At 36.8% G+C, this 19,687-nt stretch overlaps 1 protein-coding gene across 3 annotated transcripts in view; it reads right to left on the bottom strand.

Moving 5' to 3' along the window:
* ADK (adenosine kinase) overlaps nt 1-19,687 on the bottom strand; it is a 647,588-nt gene that overhangs the window by 267,533 nt on the left and 360,368 nt on the right. For all 3 annotated transcript variants that reach the window (XM_069068290.1, XM_069068291.1, XM_069068292.1), the window contains exon 6: nt 17,884-17,992. In XM_069068290.1, the coding sequence (XP_068924391.1) occupies nt 17,884-17,992 (109 nt within the window). The remainder of the gene's footprint in view (nt 1-17,883; nt 17,993-19,687) is intronic.

Below are 19,687 nucleotides of genomic sequence, written 5' to 3'. Positions count from 1 at the left end.
TATATATATATATATATATATATATATATATATATATATATATATATGTATTTCTTGCCTCTGTCCTTAGAATGTAAGGTCCTTGTGAGCAGGAATTGTTTCACTTTTTCCTATTTGTATGCCTATTACCTGGCTCTGAGTAGGCACCTAATAAATGTCTGTTGATTATTGATCATGTATCAGCTTTAATTAATGGAGGCATATGAATAGAGAAGGATGGAAAAAAAAAAAACGTCTTTGAGTATCCCTAATAGATGTCATAAAGTTTGTACATTATATCGTATTGATCTTTCTAAGCAATCTTAAAATAAGGAGGAAGTATGTTGCAGGGAAAAAAAAAATGCTGGACTTCAAATAAGGAGGGCCAGGTTGAAATTCTGGCTGTGACCCTAGTTGTGTGACCTCATGTCAATGAAACTCAGATCTGTCCTTTGTAAAATGAGAATAAGATATGCAATATCACTTGCAGTGAAATTCCAGAATTATTGTGAGGAAAGTACTTTACAAGCCTGAAAAATATTATTATAAATGTGAATTATAATCATTTTTGGTCCAGATCTATGATTTTATCAATACAGGGAATTATAGTATGAAAAAATTCTCCACTTATATAGGAACTCAATCTTAGAAAGCTGCCCAGTACACTGACTAGCTAAGCAGACTCCAAGCATCACACAACTGTGATGCAGTGGCTAGGGAATAGAGTAAAGCACTGGAGAGGGACTCAGACCTCAGCTCAAATCTTTTTTTTTTTTAATGTTCCCATGACCTCACTTCTTCATTAAAAAAATGTGTCCTCCCTTTTAAAAAAATATTTTATTTTTTCTCAATTACATGTTAAAACAATTTTTTCAAACTTTTTTTGATGGGCAGTTAGGTGACTCAGTGAATAGAGCATTGGCCCCCGAGTCAGGAAGATCCAAACTCAAATCCAGCCTCAGAGACCTGACACTTATTACTTGTGTGACCTCGGGCAAGTCACTTAATCCCAATTGCCTCGCCTAGCCCCTCAAAAAAAAAACCCTAAAAAACCTTTTTTTGAGTTTTGAGCTCCAAATTCTAACTCTCACTCCCCTCCTTGAGATAGTAAGCAATCTGATATCATTTAAACATATGCAATCATGTAAAACACTTCCATATTAGTCATTCTATACAAAAAGATAGGAGGGAAAGAAGGGAGGGAGGGAGGAAGGGAGGGAGAAATAACATGTGTCAGCCTGTATTCAGACAGTACTAGCAGTTCTTTCTCTGGAGGTAAATAGCATTTTTCATCATAAGTCCTTTGGGATTGTCTTGGATCACTGCATTGCTGAGAATAGCTAAGTCATTCACAATTCTTCAATACAGCTTATTGCTGTTACTGTGTACAATGTTTTCCTGGTTCTGCTCGCTTCACTTTGCATCAGTTGATGTAAGATTTTCCAGATTTTTCTGAAATTATCATGCTAGTCACTTCTTATAGAACAATAATGTTCCATTACAGTCATATACCACAGCTTGTTTTAGCCATTTCCCAATTGCTAGGCATTTTCTCAATTTCCAATTTTTAGCCACCATAGAAAGAGCTGCTATAAATATTTTTTGTACAAATAGATCCTTCTCCCCAGCCCATCCCCTCTTTTTGGATGTCTTTGGGATACAGACCTAGCAGTGGTATTGCTGGGTCAAAGGATATGTACTGATTTATAGCCCTTTGGGCATAGTTCCAAATTGCTCTCCAAAGTGGTTTGATCAGTTCACAATTCTACCAACAGTGCACCAGTGTCCCAGTTTTCTCACAGCCCCTCCAATACTTATCATTGTCCTGTTTTGTCATATAAGCCAATCTGAAAGGTGAGGTGGTACCTCAGAGTTGTTTTAATTTGCATTTCTCTAATGAACAGTGACTTAGAGCATTTTTTTCATGACTATAGATAGCTTTAATTTCTTCATCTGAAAACTGCCTGTTCATATCCTTTGATCATTTATCAATTGGAGAATGATTTGCATTTTATAAACCTGACTCAGCTCTCCACATCCTCAGCTCAAATCTTGCCACAAATGCCTAACGTCTCTATGACCCTGGACAAGTCATCCAACCTTTGTCTCAGTTTTCTCTTGAGTAAAATGGGGATAACAGCAGCAACTACTTCCCTATCCCAACTTGTTCCAGACTTCAAAATCATGCCTGTGTGGTTGATTTATGTGGGAACTTTCCTCTTTCTTCAGGCCTTTTCTCTTAGAACAGCCTAATGCAAGGTCCATCTTCTCCCTTCTCTCATTTCATGAGTTCCTCTTGGGGTCTCCATTATGTGGAAGGGCCCACACCCCATTCATCCCCCTTCAGACTCTCTTCCTGATCTTCTATATTTCAAAGCCATGCTCCTTTGCTAGGTGCCTTCATCTCCTCAAATCCTGCCCCCCCAACTCCCCAAATCTGGCCTTTTCAGATCCCTTTTGTGTGATATCTCCCAACAGAATATAACCTCCTAGAGGGCTGGGAAAGTCTTTTCCCCCACCCTGGCTTTCATTTATATCCACAGGTTTATCACAGTACCTGGCACAGAATAAGAGTATAATAAATAATTTTAGTCTCCCCTTTTCCCCCCTTCCTTCCTTCTGTTCCTCCCACCCTTTCTTTCATTATAAGGATAAAATGAGATAATGCATATAAATTGCTTTACAAAATTTAAAGCACTATATAAATGCTAGCTGTTAGTGTTAGTGTTAGTGTTATGTCAGAGGAAAACTAGATTTTTCTAATAAGAAATCTGAATGGCTGTCCAATATGGCACTCTTTCCTGAGTTATGATCATTATTATTGCACTATATGGTCATTTCTTATACAGGACATATTCACTCCTATTTTAAACAAAATCTGCACGTTGAGAATGATAGTATATGCCTGTAGAAAAGGCTACCAGGGAGGCTGAGGCTGGAGACTGCTTGAGTTCAGGAGTTCTGAGCTATAGTGGTTAAGCCATTTGGGTGTCCAAAATAAGTTTGGCATTAATATAGTTAGTCTCTAGGAGGCAGGGTCTACCAGATTTGCCTAAGGGGTAGAAAACTGGTAATGATTAGAAATAGTCAAAGTTCTCATATGCTCATCTGAGTCGGATTGGTTCATTACTGGTCCCTGTATTTTCAATCTGGATAAGATGGGACGGCCCGATCTTTAGATAGGTAGATAGACAGATGAATAAATGAATGAATGAATCTCCAAAAGCTAGGTTACCCAGTTTGTCAGCCTACAGCAAAATACAAGTGACAAATTAAAAGAATAGCAGTTGTCAAAGGCAGGCATTCTGACAGCTGATAAAAAAGAAAAAGATAGGAGCACTATAGGAAGCAAACATAAGAACTCAAAAATATGACAATAGATTGCTCTATTTCTATATACTTTCCTTAGCTCACAACACTGTGAGAGACCGATGGGATAGAATTCTGGGTCAATTTAACAAAAAAGCAAAAAGTTATATATACTTCAGTGAAACTACAGTAAAATACAACTCATGCTTATAATTATGACCCTGTGCCACTGAAATTGATTATGTTCAATAGACTCGGGAAATATGAGAAAATATATAATGTTGTTTAAGAAGGTTTTCATCTTGTAACATTTTTAAAAAGTTTTAGCACTTAAAAGGGAGGTGAGAAACAAATAAGTTATCTAGAAAATTCATTCCTTCAGAAAAACCACTCTTTATAATTCTAAGCTATCAATAGCCATATGACAAAATGCTCAAAATCACTGCTATTTAGAGGAATGAAATTTAAAACAACTCTCACTTACCTCTTCTATCCACCAGACTGGCAAAATTGGAAAAAAAAAAAAAAGGGTAAATGACAAATGTGAGAAGGGCCCTGTGAAAACCGGCATATTAATACACTGATGTGGAGATGTGAACCAGTTGTACCATTTTGCAATGCAATTTGGAACTATGCCACAAAAAGCTATTAAACTCCTAGGTATCACTGTGCAGATACAGCATCTATTTAGGGACACCACTATGAGGTCTGTGCCACCAAAGGAAAAGGAAAAGGGACCCATATGGACCATAGATGGCCTCTTATCTCCAGTTCTAAATCCTATATTCACAAATATGTAAATATGATCTGTGCAGGGACTAAGAGAAAAATGATTTGGAGGTGAGGGGAAAAGTACTGAAGGAACTGGGAACAGCTCTTTTAAGAAGGTGAGACTTACCCTAGGATTTGAAGGGAGACAGGAGTTCTTATAGAAACATCAAAAATAACTTCTACCATCAGTGGGATTCAATTCATCTAATCAACCAACAGCTCAAGTTTCTTCAGGTATTGCCCTCAAAACAATATTTTTCTTTAGATTAAGTATGTTCTTTTCCTACTTTCTTTCTTTTTTTTTTTTTTTAAAGCAATTGGGGTTAAGTAACTTTCCCAAGGTTACAAGGCTAGTTTTTTTGTGTGGGTGTTAAGTATCTGAGGCCGGAATCGATACCGGGTCCTCCCGACTCTGGGGCCAGCGCTCTTACTCACTGAGCCACCTAGTTGCCCCCTTTTCCTACTTTCAATAGAACCATTTTATTTTTTTTTAAAGCTCAAAATCCATCCATGTTACATCCCTTGCCTAGGACTAGGCTTAAGTTTGAAAACACGCAGAACCAGCTCTGCCACTAATGGCGTGACCTGTTCTATCATCTTTAAAATAGCTGTCATAATATCACTTACCTTGTTGTGTTCTTGAGACAATCAAGTGAGATAATATATCAAAGTGCTTTGGGAACCTTAAACTACTTATAGCAGCAAGTCACTTTATCTCCTTCCAGACTCTGTTTCCTCATCTATAAAACAAGAGGGTTGGACTAAATGATCTCTAAGTTGATCCGAGCTCTAAAATCCAAGAATCCATTTCTTTGAATCCCTAACTATGAGAGCCGGACAAACATGAATGGTGGGTAGGTTTGCTGTGCAGCATATAAAGTTTAGAGAAGTCTGGCCCACTGAACCTTAAATTCTAAATGATTTCCTATATTGATAAATATAGGTCAATAAAACAATCCTCTTTTATTAAATGGCAGGACACAAAAACAGATATGAAAGTATCCCTGCCCTCAAGGTGATTACATTTTATTATATTATTATATAGGACAAACAAATGAGGAGGGTCTAAATTTCTTTTCAAAGAAATAGCATTTAATGACATTACATAGTTAAGAAAGGAGGCTGCAAAACATTCTCCCCATAAACCAGGACCAGGCTCTCTCACAAACACACAGTATGGGAAGAGTAGACACAAACTTAGAAGATAATGACAGTGGGCACACATGTGGTCAAGGCAGCTCCCACAACTCTGGTACTCTTGGGCCTGGAAGTTCTTTCCTCTTAGGAGACCCTCACTGAGCTCCCCTTGGGTACAGCGTCTCTGATGGCTAGGCTGTTTAGCCAAGAGAAATCTAAATTTCTTCACAAGAGGTATCAATTAACATGACAGAAGGCATGGCACAAAGAAATGAAACCAGTTCCATAAGCAATATAGAAGTCAATCATATGAATTTATGATCATACTTTCCTCAAAACATAAGTATACCTCTATATTATCAGAAATGAATAATTTACCAATACCATAATTATAAAATATTCAGTTTTGCTTTTTTCTTGTCATTTGCCAATCTCTACTTATTAAAAGAGGCCATTGAGGCTCATATCTAAGTAATAAAGATTTTCAACTTCTATATAGATAGATACATGTCCTCAGTTGTAGTTCTTCGCCTTGGCAGTCCTTTTAAAAGAACTTTTAAAAGTTAAAGGACTTTTTTAGTGTTTAGCACAGTGCCTGACATATAGTGCTATACAAATTTTAGATTTCTTTATTATTACTACTGATATCAGAATAAATGAAATTTATAAGCCTAAGAAAAGCTCATACCTGAAAAGTAATGTAGAACTGAAAAAATATGATTGTACTAGATGGGAGACAAGAGCATTATGTTCCTTTCTAAGGTCCTCTATAGTTTCACTGAGTCACCTGACCATTCTATGGGCTTTTGTAAATTGGGAGACAAGGTCTTCCTTAAAACCACTTTGTGATACTCAGAAGAAAGAAGAATAGCTGTCTTCTTATTACCTTAACTAACAGGTCACTATGGAGTACGTCTGCTCAGAGCTCTTGGTCTTTTTATCCTCAGCTTATACCTACCTATGGCCTCACCTCCAATTTTCAGGCTAACTCTAAAGCACTGGGGAAAGAAAGGTACAGGGAAAAGACTAAGAACTATGCTAAGTAAAGTCTCAAAAATGTATAAACTACTTTTCAGCAGCCACTGACTCTAGACTTGAATATAATGCCTGATGAAGTACTTGGACTGCAATAGGAGAGACAGACAATATTATATACATATTTTTAAAATCTGTAGTCTGATAGTTTTATATCTGAATAACATAAATGTAGATTTTCAAAACACTTCATTAAAGTGAAATGAAATGAATAAAACCAGCCTGAGATCCATAATGCCAGCTCATGAACAAAATATATGTGTAATTTTAGGCAGATCATATAGTATATGGGTCTAATATCAGAAACTGCAAGTGGTTACAATATAATTCAGGCACCATTTCTGTTACATTAGCTCTATAGAGTCAGATCATAGCAAACCTTATAGGTTCTCAAATGTGTTCACCAGAGTATCTTCATCTATAAAAGAATCTGGTCTATAAAAGATAGACCAGGTAACCTCTGAGTTCCCTTTAAGCTCTAAATCACTGATCATTATGATTCAAAAGATGAAGAGTGCTCTCTTGTGTGGTCAGTTACTACTATTCAGAAAAGGGCTGAGTACTGGGTGGGGATTCTAAAGGCATTTTCACCTGCCTTCCCTATATTCCCTTCATTTGCAATATGACAACCTAAGCCTTTTCTTGACCTCTACAAACACCACCAGTTGCTATAGCCTCTCTTTTCTGTTTTTAATAAAAACCGTTCCCCCAAAGGGATCCTCTGGCTTTTGCCCAAGTAAAGGCCCAAGAATGAACCTTCAAATGTTTAGAGTCATCATGTACTAGAGAAATGTCCAAACACGTAAATACATTATAGTAACAATGAACCAGAAAACAGCTTTGAGATTGATTGCACTCTATTGAGTCAATTATTAGATTATCTCTTCCTAGGAAATGTAACATGATAGCAGTAGAGTTTCACAAGTTTTTGAAAGATTTCTTCCTGAGAAAGCTAACTCCTAAGAAAACTAACAAGAGGAAAGCAATAAATATCTTCAGGTTGTTTCATTCAACTTTATTACCAAAATGATCAGGGTATGGAGGCCTCCATTTTAATTTACATTTAAATAGTATGCTAAATCAGCACAGATTTTACATGCAATTTGAGAATCACGTCCCCAAAGGCAACGTCATCTGGGGGAAATGGATAAGAACAAGGACCTCTGCAGAAAAATATGCTTGCAGGCAGTACTATCCTGGGAGGACTGAAAATCTGGAGCGTCTTCCCACTGTTGGTAGTGCTGGGATTGATAATTATTCATTATCAGTTTCTATCTTTTACTCTCTTGTTCACATTTTAGAGATGAACAGCCTATTACAGGTAGCCAAGGCAGAAATCTGAACTGATTTAAAGCTAATATAGGTTCTTCACTCTGTTTCCCCTTCTCTTTAAAATGCAATTAAGACCATTACATCATTGAAAATTACATGCTGGGGCTATCGCTATCACAGGAGATATCTGCCAAATGCAAAAACTTAGGGAAGGTCCTTATTATAATAATGATGTTTTATCATTTTAATTACAAACAAAAACAAAAAGCAAGAAACCCCAAACCACATTCCCTAAACTGTACCAATTGGGGTGGTCTAAATTAACAGTATCTTGGTAGCCCAAGGGTAGCAAAAGTAGACTGAGCCACCAAATTTCACCATAGTTTGAGCAGCTGTCTTCATGCCTGGAGGAAGCTGAGTATTTAACAAAGCAGACAGCTTGGCACTGGCATCTGATTAGCAGTGTGTGTATTGTTGGATAGGATATGCTGGGCTCTTTTGTTTCACTGTTTGATTAGAAATCTGGAGAGCAGTGGCATCATGTAACTATATAATTCAGGCTTCTCTGTGAGGTAAATGGTTTGTGATGCTCCCCCACTGCTATGTAAGATATGAATGTGCTTCATTGAACTTTGAAAGATTGAAGTATTAAAACTGTTTGTCTACCCATTTATCTCCAATTACGTATAACCTGAAAGAGCTTAAAATATTTTTACAAATATTAGCAGACTTGAAAGATGTCTATTTAACAAGAAACTGTTTCTCAGGGAGTTTTTAACTCAACTTTTTAACTTTCAACTAAATCTGTCTGAACATTTGTGGCGTGGGGGGGAGAGGGAGGGAGGAGAGGAGTGGGAGTACAGAGAGAAGGAAGAGATGTTTATTTTGGTTTGCATAAGTAGAAAACTCTATCCAAAATGTTAACAGTCCAAACAAAGATTCAGACTCTTTAGATTTCAATCACCTTATTGGATAATCCTGTGGGGGAACTGCTCTGCCTTGTACAACACTGCAGCCCTGAATCAGGTACTCTGTACTTTGAACTACCAAAAATAAAGAGGGATGGTAGAGGGTGTCCTCACTGTATTCTCACCCACAAATCTGAAAATCTATCATAAATTCTGGGTGCTTATTGATAGAATCCAAATCAGTGGACTCCATGCAAACAACCTACTTCAATAGAAGTACATTCTTTTACTCTATCAAATCCATAGGAGGTAATCAGACTAGATGTTTTATTCAACAGGGTTGAAGAAAATTGTTCCACAATAGGTTAATTCAAAATGGCAGCATAGAAAATGCATCTGTCAGTGGGGATCAAATTACAGGGCAAGCTTCTCTCAATGCTTAGAAAAACAAGTCTGCAGTTCTACTGATTATGTGCCTGTGTGTGTTTAAAGGGGTGGGAAAGGAGCTAAATATCGGAGCTAACCTCCAATTAAAGTCAATCATAAAAACAGCCAATTTAATGAGTGCGGATTTCTTTGGGTAATTATAACACCAACCACTTTTTTCTCTTTTAAATCTGTAATTCTGCCTTCTTGTTATTGCCTGCTTTGTCATTAATCGCCTCAGGACCCTGATTCCCTAGCAACAGACTGCCACCACACATTTGGCTGGGGTTCAACATTTTCTTTGTGAGAAATGGAACTGCTGCTGCCGCCTGGGCTGCTGTAGCTCGACTGGCTGTGCAAGGGTTCTAATAATGTATTCTTCTGAAAAATCACATGATCCAGAGAGCTGGGATTGAGTTCCATTAATTACTGTGCTGAGGAAGCTTATCTACCATATAAAGGCTGGGGGGGAGGTGGAAGAAGGGAAGAGAAGGAAGATGAGGGGAGGGGCCCTTTCTATCATCAATAATTGGTAGGCGAACATTTACAAATAAATATTTGATTCTCAGGTCGACAGGCTTCTACTTAAATTTGTTTTGGAAAGAGAAGGGCACTATTTCTCAATGCTGCTTTATGAATCTTGTCTACACAAGATAGCCCCAAGGATTCCAAAGAACTGGTTGTCACTGATCACCACTGAAAGTAAATTAACTCATGTATCTGTCAGCTGTTTTTCCCACTTAGGGCAAAAGTGATTAAAACAGCTGTATGTGTAAATACATAGTGAGATGGGAGAATAAGGTTTCATTCTATATAACTTTACAACATGAATGTGACACAATAAGGTGGAAAATAGGATCTAATTCAATATATTCTGACTCAAATATTTAGATAAATTCCTGATAATGAAAATATTTGATAAAGCAAGATTTGTGACTATCATAAGTGAATCATGGGATTAGAAATGTACTTGGAGGTATCACCGAGATTCTCAAATGCATCTCAAGCTCAACATGCCCAAAACAGAACTCATTATCTTTTCCCTCCAGCCCTACCCTCTTCCCAAAACAGGCACCATCAACTTCTCAGTCACCCAAGTTACCAACACCTCACGTGTCTCTGAGGGTATTCCCCCCCAGACTGATTCTTCTGTGAAGACAAAGGAGGCCATCTTTTGCCTCAATTCTTAGCTAACCTTTAACTACTCAATGGGTGTTGCCTCAGACAAATTAAGACCTGGGAAAGACCTTTAGGTCTCCCACTGAGTCTAGGGCTACTGCAACTCGTCCTGACCTAGATCTTGCTATGGGACCCTATGAACTTTGGAGGAAAGAGAGAAGTTGATGATTTTGTACAGCTCTACTTCACTTAAATCCAATTCACTTGCAACCAAGATATCACCCTCCTGATGCCATTCGTCCTCTTTAAGAATGAAGAATTACCACCACCACCAATATCTAATCCAAGGGCAGATCTAATTGCTTCTACCTTCACAACATCTTTCCTAAATTTCCCTATTTTTTCATTCAGACAACCGAGCCTAGTTCAGGCCCTCACCTCTCCTGTGAAAACTGCTGCAATAACCTTCTCGTTGGTCTTCTTGTTTCACATTTCTCCCACTCTGGACTTCTAAACTACATGCCTGACAAGGCCATCCCAGTACTCAATAAATTCCAATGGCTCCCTTAACCTCCAGGATAAACTATAAACCCTTGTTTGGCAGTAAAGTCCTTCACATTCTAGCCACTGACTAGCTTTCCAGGCTTCACCCACTGTGCAGTCTATGACTAAGTCATACTGGTCTACTTGCTCTAACTTGCACATCTCTTGTCCCTGTGCATTTGTACTGGCTGCCCCTATGTTTGGGATGTCCTCCCTCCTTATCTCTGTCTCGTAGGTTCCCTATTTTTCTTTAAAACTTAGCTCAAATGCTACCTTCTCCAAGAGACTTTTCGTAGTCCCTCTCCCCTCATTTAAGTGTCTTTTCAGAGATTACCTTCTGACTACTCTCTCTAAATATTTTTACATATTCGTGTGTATGTGTACTGCATGCACCTAGTTATTTTCACATTTATCTCCCCCATTAAAAACATGAGTTCCTCAAGGATAGGAATTGTTTTGCCCTTCTTTGTAAGTCCAGTGCTTAGCACAGTGCTTGGTACATAGTAAACAATAAATGCTTGTGGACTGAGTGACATGCCTTAGAAATATAACCCTCTACAGGAATGGTAGTTATATGGAAATTAACATGACACGTCAGAAATGGACGGCTGGTGTCCTGTTTTAGTTCTCAGAAAAAGGGCTTTACAAGAGTGGCAGGTTTGGGGATTGCTGTCAGGACATGATAATTTAAAATATACCAGAGTGCTGAGTGTTATAGAGGCATCTATGTAACCCATAGCACTTAGTGGACATTCCCATTCCTGCCAATCTCTACATACTATGTTGCTAATTTCCTACAAACCATAGTGCCATGGCACCTCACTGTAGTATATAACTATATCGTATGACTTAAAATTTAACCACTACATGGAAAATATTATAATAAAAATGACTTCATGACTCATTCATCTAAGTAGGATACTGAACAAAAGGCTCTTACTTATAGTCATTTTATTAAAAAATTAGCAATAATTAGTAGAAACAAAACAAAAGAAAAATCAACAAAAAATCCTGAATTGTATTCTGGACCTGATTTTTATTTAAACAGTACTACATACTGCTGATATGAAGCTTCCATTATGTGGAATCATGTTGAGACAATCTAACATGCCCACTGTATCCGCTATCGCCCTCTAAACCACTTCTTGGATACCTCTCCTCAGGCACTAAGCTTCTCTTACGGTCCCTGTCCTTAGACACTAAGCTTCTCTTACGGTAGCAGGATTGCATTAGATTTTTTGGTGGTGGTGGTTTGTTTTTTTTTTAAACCAGGTAACTAAGGACTGAAGGATGAAGATAAAATCTGAATGAGTATTATGTGTATTTTTTAAGTGATTCCAGAAGCTCAAGAACACTTCTCCTCTTTCCACCCAAATTATAGCAGTCAGCTGTTGAACTGAATCTGCTCTGAGAGTTGGCTCACAAGAACAGGATTTTACAGAAGAGAGCATATGATAGTATGCTCAGTGTTGTGTGGGTAAATGACTACTTTTGTACCATACAAGATGTAGAGTCTACTTCGGAATAACTTGGCTCCTCACAATACCAACTACAGCTGTTCCAACTGGGGAATTAAAGATTTTTCTGCTGTTTTGAGGTTTATGAGGAAACAGGTCTTAGACCCAACCTCACTTCAACCACCCTGCCCTTTTCAGGGCTCCTTTGGTATCCTCGCTGCTGGAATAATTTTGTGTGGGTTACTTTTCTCAGAGAAATGGTGAAAGAATCAATGTCTTTGCTTTTATCCATTTCCCACTTTTAAATTTCAACAGTTTAATGAAACATAAAAGGTTGACATTTTTATAATTATACTGGTTAATTTTAATCTATGTCTTTTGTTCTTACACAAATTTCAACATTTACTCTCTTCCAATCAATGATTTTGACTGCTTCCAGAGAGATGATTCTCAACTCCCAAGACAATAACCAATTCTGTCTAGGCTGTGAGGACATAGTAGACTTCATTTTTTTATAACTTTGTTGCGTGTTTACTATATGCAAAAACTTCTAATTCTCTCTGTGAAGAAAATATTCATAATATAGAAGCCCAACTCACTAATGGTCTCTTCATTTTAAGCTTTTTCTCAAGCATATTTTTTTACTGCCCCCTGAAGTCAGAGGGTAGAGAAGTCACCTAGCATCAATGAACTTATTTTGAAAGATTTTGTTCTTAATATAATTTCTCTCTTTTCTTCATCCTCTGCAACAGGTGTTAGTGCGCAAGCCACAAACGCTGTTGTGACCACCAGTCTGTTTATGTTCATCATGAGCACAGGAAGAGAAAGTGACCAACCATTCAATGAAATGATGCTTTTAGGCACAAGATGGAACCGATTCTACCAATTTCTTTATTTGCTTCTACAAGGTGAATTTTTATATCCAATTAATTGTCAAGTCTTGTCCGTTTGACCTGTGTTTGTCCCCTTCCCTCTACTCACATAGTGACCACTCTGGTTTAATCATTTGTTACTTCTTCCTGAATTGTTACAACAGACTCCTAATTGGCCTCCTTGCTCCAAGTCTCTCCTTTATCTAATCCACACTCCATTGCAGATGCTAAACTGGGATTTCTAAGATACAATCTGACCATAATACTCAACCTGCTTAAAAAGTTTTGGAGGCTCAACACTACCTGTAGCATAAAATGCAAACTGTGTTATTTGACATTTAAAGTCCATCATCTAGAGTCATTCTCTTTTTCTAGACTCAATTCTCATTATTCTGCTTCACACACCCTATGTTCAAGCCAAAATAGGCTACTTTACACATGCCATCTCCAGCACCTATGACTCCATTACTACCATTTCCAAACCATACTGCCAGAGACCATAGCCTAGAGAAACTAAGACACTCAGATTTGGAACTCCTGTCCTAAGGCCATGTTGTCCTTTTGGTAAGAACCCAGTAGATCTAGCTGTACCTATACCCTTGATTTACTATGTACCTCTTCTCTCCAATCCCCTTTTGCCTGTTGCTTTATGAACACTAATTAAATCAACATTATTGTTTCTAAAAAGAGAGTGTCAGTCAATTATAATATGATTCCATTCATCATTCCAGGGATTTCCCAGATACTCCTCTCCCCTACCCCCACCATCTATGAGTTTCGTTCCTCCCCCTCATTTGTTTTACTTAAATTGTGTGTATTTTTAAAAATTATATACATTGCTCCTCCCTGCCACACCAACCTTCAAATAGGATGTCCTTGAGGGTAAGCCCAGCAAAGTTTCTAGCACATGACAGATGTTTAATAAATGCTTTTCAAATCAAATTGAATGGCCAATTTGCAACCTACCAGTATAAACTTGGAGTAGATTTGGAGTAACTTCATGACATGAATGAAGCATCCTAGTCACATCATGAGTATGATTTCTTAATATTCAACGAAAGCAACTAATTCTAAGAATTAGTCATTGCCTGTTAACACACTCTGTGTTTAAAACCTAAACCAAGTAGCACTGACATAGTTAATGAGTAGAAGACCTTGAAGATTACAAAGAAGGAAGAGTATTGGGGCGGCCAGGTAGCACAGCGAGTAAGAGCACCGGCTCCAGTGTTGAGAAGACCTGGAGATCGAATCCCGGGCTCAGACACTTAGCACCCACCCAGAAACACCTGGCCGTGTAACCTTGAGCAAGTTACTTAACCCCAATTGCTTAGGGGCGGCCAGGTGGCTCAGCGAGATACTCAGCACCACACCCAGAAATAATAACTGGCCGTGTAACCTTGAGCAAGTTACTTAACCCCGATTGCTTTAAAAAAAAAAAAAAAAAGGAAGAGTATCCTCTCATTCCCCCTTGCCCTAATGCTAACCACCCTTTCTTCCTAAATTTATGTTTACTTCCTCTTGCTTGCCTACTAAACACTCCTTCTATATTTCCTCTAAATCTGTGGCCAGACACAAGAAAAATATAAATGCCCAATCTACCCATGTAGTCATTGCATGGTTCCCTTCAAAACCCCACTTAGTCCCCAAAGATGAGAATTCCAACTCACATATGAATTCTAGCTCCCTGTAAAAAGTCATCCATGGTCATTCTAGATTCTGAAAATGAGACTTAAGGTGTAAATATGCTAAAGTGGGAACTGATGGAGTTGCAGGGCAAAAAGAGATTGATATCATAGATGGTCTGAATAGAGTCATATGATAGGGGATATCCTGAGGAAAGATAAAAAAAAGAAAGCTAAAACGGGGAAAGCTCCCAGAGGAAGAAGGTTACTAGGAGAGGGTAAGTAAAGGATATTAGGAGAATAACAAAATCTAAATCTAAAAAAGTCAATAGAATAAACCAAATAGATGTTCAAAACAGGTATTTTTGGTTGTTGTTTTTTCTCAAGGCTCCAAAATAGAGTCATCTTTTCTTAACAGTTTTCTTCTTCAAAGTCCATGGTAAAACAAAAAAAAATCCCACTTATGTGGTAGCTTGGCTGTACTATCTCTGCACGCACAATAACTCTAGAAACAATCTTATATTATACTTGAGAGAGAAAGAAGTAGGTGTGTCACAGAACTCTCCACTGTAAAGAATCTGGCATTTAACTGCTTAATAGAATTAAATAGCATTTCCTTTCCATGAAGACTAAATAAGAACCCCTAAATCCTAACAACATTACTTAAATTGTTTATCAGTATCTACTTTTTGCCATGCTCAGTTTTCAATTCGATAGTACACACATACAAATTTTGTAAGTAAGATTTCACAAAATAGAGTGCTAGATTCTTCAATCAAACCCAATCTCTGAGTATCTTCTAAAATCTCTGGCCTTTACAATAGTTTATATGGAACATGCCTAATGGACAAACGGATTGTGTTTAAAACATTAACAGAAAGTCAAGTTGTTTGGGAGGCTGAATGTATTTTCCCAAAGGGGAAAAATTTAATGTTTTTTTTTTTCAATTTTATCTTTAACTCACTATTATATTCTGTTGGTGAAAAAGTATTAGACAAAACAATTACAATACTAGTAATTAAGCACAACACAAATAACAAATTGTAAAAGTTTTCTAAATTACTTTGAATGCTTCTGCTTTAGAAAAAAAGTTTTGCTGGAACAAGAATGGTAACAAGGGACCTAAAGGAGGAGGAGGAGGAACACATAGATGGAGACTTCTACAGAGATTTTGAAAGGTAGATTTCTCAGTACTTTCAAGGTCTCTATTGGTTCTTTAATATGTCTGATTTCACTTTATGCTTGTCTTTTTCCTTGATATGGGTTTGTCAAGACTCCTGCTTCTTTATTTATCACACTGGGGTCACTTCCATTTTGCACACAAATAGAACAGAGAGAGATCAAGAGACAAGGGAAGAAAAATGATTTTCTTGAGTTAATAGGGAAAAAATTGAGAGAGGGTAAGAAGAAAGCCTTAAAGATAATATCTACATAGGTGTGATAAAGAAATCACATAAAGTAGAAATAACTGAGCTGTGAGTGGCAGAAGACAACAGATAAGGAGAGAACCACAGAAGGTATATAAGAGACACGAGGGACAGTGGGATCAGGATAGTCTCTCCTCAGGAACTTGGTTGTCCTGCAAGATTAGATCAGCTTAGGTAATCAGTACCCTCTGATTAAAAGGTGGAGTGAAGAGCTCCTCCCAATGCCTCTGTTCAAGGAGGGCACATTTCTGGCCTGGCTGCATTCCTTGAGATTTCTCCATTATACCCTCATGCCTGGTACCTCCCTTTGCCCTCCCCCTTTTCAGCTTCCTTTTGTGTGTGGTTTTCCCTATTCAGTTGTAAACTCCTAGAGGACAGAAATGTTTTTCTTTTCCTATTTGTATCCCCACCACTGCGCATTCTGCCTGGCGCATAGTAGGAGCTTAACAAGTGTTTACTGACTGCCTGGCTACCAGCCCATATGGAAGGTTTTTCCATTACTGTGTAAAAAGAGTTCTGAGGGCTTAGAAGGCAGCTATAAGATGGGGGCAGGGAAGGAGTGATGAACTGAGCATCTCTTTGTATGAAAATTCATAAAGATGAAGAATTAAAATACAGGTAATTGTCTGAGAAACACTTATTTTAGCATACAAAAAACTCATATGGCTTCACTATTGTAAGCCGTCTACTAGAGGTCATAACAAACTTCAAGCACCAAGGTTTGTTGAGTTTTTAAAAGTAAAAATCCATAAATGCAATAAAACCTCTAAATGGCATTTTAGCCCCCAAAGGAAGAGTGTGCACACAAACATCATGTTCAGACCGAAATAAAATTTAACACCAAAAATATGATTATTTGAAAATGAAAATCTGATACTAAGGAACAAATTAAAGGAACAAATTAAAAGTTGGAATAATTCTGGGAAGGAAAAAACAAATTAAAAGAAAAAGCATGAATTCCTGCAATGTTTCTTCAAACATGGGGCAGAAGCTGTGAGATGCCTCTCCTTTGTATAACCTTCAGTGTTAGTATTTGACAGTTAAAAAGGGGCAGTCTCTGTTCTACACAAGAATCAATAACAGCCATGTAAAGCCTACAGCACTGCACACTAACAGGATGGAGGAGACATTAACACTAGCTGAAAGAAATAACTATTTTCAATGAATGTGTTCCTACTGGATAATCAATTTTTTACACTTTTTTACCAGCTGTTCCCACACAGTTCAGGTAGCAGAATGGCAACATCTGTCATACTAGAACCATAGATTATATGAACATTATGGGTTTGTAATCTTTCACAGAAGCTTATATTTAATTACTAATTGTGATCAACCACAGATACCTCACATTGAGATGGAAACAAATTCTCTACTTACCCAGAATTTGAAATACAAAAAGGAGTAGTTGATTAATTCAGAAGGGTTTTTTTCAAGTAAAAAAAAAATCCAGTTTTAGAAATTAATTTTTTTTACATACTGTATAGCCCAAAAGATTTAATAGCCTGCCTCCCTGCCCAGATCCAAGACTCTTGTCATGATCAATGTTACTGAAATATTGAATTATAAGGTGTCATGGTAATTACTATGGAATAAATAGCAATTAAGATTTTTTTCAGGCAAATAAGCTCAAATTGTTTGCAATGAATAATTATGCTAATAATGTTTTTCTACATAATCCGGGCATCCTTCACAACAATTTGCCTTAAAAATGTGAAATGTAAATTTGCTGAACAAATATTACAAGAGCTCTTAAGAAAAAGGTTGGCTTAATAAGGCATCCTGTGCTCAGTTTAAGCAAGTATCTACCCAGAATGAAAACCAAAAAACAGACAACACAAACACACAGTGATTACATTTTTCCCTCAACATTTGAAAAAATGATACTACCATGTTTTGACTTGGGATTTGCAGGTTACATTCAGCAAATCATTTAACCTGTATAACAGCTGACAATAACGATTTGTAATGTCAATAAGTATCACAAATATAAAGTAATCCATACTTACTGCTATATAATAAACCTTGGCTTTCTCTACCAACTTCCAGTTTTTTTCCAAGTCAAGATGTTTTTCCTTTTTATAACAATTGGCAGCAGCAAGATTGGCAACAAGGGACCTAAAATAACCAAGCAAAAACAGGTTTTCTTGCTATTGGAAAAACTGATTGTATACTTTTGTAGACTATTGATTCCCAATATTTTGTGGGTTATTCATTTTATTTCAGACATGAACATAGGGTTCATTTTCTCTTGAGGACTTAAGTGAGATTATTAAATTACAAAGTATGTTTAGGACATTCATCAGGATGAGAAATCCTTATTCTAGAAACCTAAAACTACTAACTTAAATACTGAGAAATAGAACATGAAAAGCATTTTCGGGCAATTTGAAATGCATGACTGACACATTTTAAAAGGTTAAAATTCACCTAAAAAGAAAAGAACATATTGGAATGTTAATGTGCAAAAGCTGATGATGAAAAGCTTAATCCTAATTACTGCAAAAATGTCTTTGTTTATAAAACATTTACAGATAGACTGTATTTTGTATATTTATCCAAATGCTCTAAAAATCAAACCTAGGATTAATTTCATATTCCAACACATGTCTTCACTACATACTCTGTAGTTACTATGGGGAATTAATTTGCAAAACATTACATTTTAAGGGCTGGAATCAATTAAAATTAGTTTCCACAGCTGCCAAGCCCCTGGGCTTCTCTGGTGTTACAGCTGGAAAACCTAAGCACAACTCAGCAGCTCAGATTTTGCCCAAACTATTATAGCGACCTTTTAATTATTGACCAATGATCAAACCAGATACAATAAAATTATATCTTATATTATTTTATTAAATAAGATTGATTATATGTTTTTTTTAAGTCCACTGGTTCATATAATGACCTTTTTTCCATTTCTAACAGAGAATTATATAAGGGAAATGAAACTGAGACAAAAAAAGAATGTGATTTTTATTTCTTTTTCAAGTAAAAAGGTAATTGTCTTGGCACTTATCACTCTAGGCTGTTCTATATAGTTCTTTGTAAAAACAAAAATTGAATTTCTTTCAATAAATTCATTTCATTTATCCATTCATTTATTATAGTTCTCTCTCTCTCTGTTTTAGTATCCTATAGTCCCAAATGTAATTATTTTTAGCCTAGAAAAAATATGCCCCTGGCCCATAATCTTTTCAAAATTATATATTATAAATGAGAAATTGGGGGAAAAAAGGTTCATAAGTACTAAAGGATAAAGACTTTTAGCACAGTATTTTAGCCATTTTTATTGAGAAACCAGAGTTAGTGGGAGTAGCTTTAGACTAATTTCTTCTAAAGAAAAATGACTGCTCAGCTTCCATACCCTGTGACCATAACCATAATAACATCAGTACCCTTTTGTTATATTAAACAAATATCATAATGTATATCATAAAGAACATGAATATCATACATATTTTTAAATATAGGAAATGTTATTTCTTAGAATAGATATAAGAACTTTTCTCACTTTAAAAATGCACCATTTGTATAAAAAATGGTATGATTTGGAGAAATATCATTTCCATGTCAATTTGTTGGAGGTACAAAATCACAAACAGAAATCTTCACAAATACATTTGTAAAGTTATACTGATCTCCTACAGATGATTCATTTCATTTGGACAGAGGGCATGAAGGGCAAGAGGGATGGATAATGAAGCACCAACCACTCTTAAAAAGTGAACTCCAGGAAAGGCCTAAGTAAGTGTTTGAGATCAACATCATCATTAGAACTAATTACATGTGAAATGACTCCAGTTCTTCAACAGT

This window comes from Petaurus breviceps, unplaced genomic scaffold, assembly GCF_028583685.1.
Source record: "Petaurus breviceps papuanus isolate PSGF00001 unplaced genomic scaffold, PetGlider_PUasm1.0 90762, whole genome shotgun sequence".
Lineage (NCBI taxonomy): Eukaryota > Metazoa > Chordata > Mammalia > Diprotodontia > Petauridae > Petaurus > Petaurus breviceps.
This window is presented reverse-complemented; position numbering and strand designations above follow the sequence as displayed.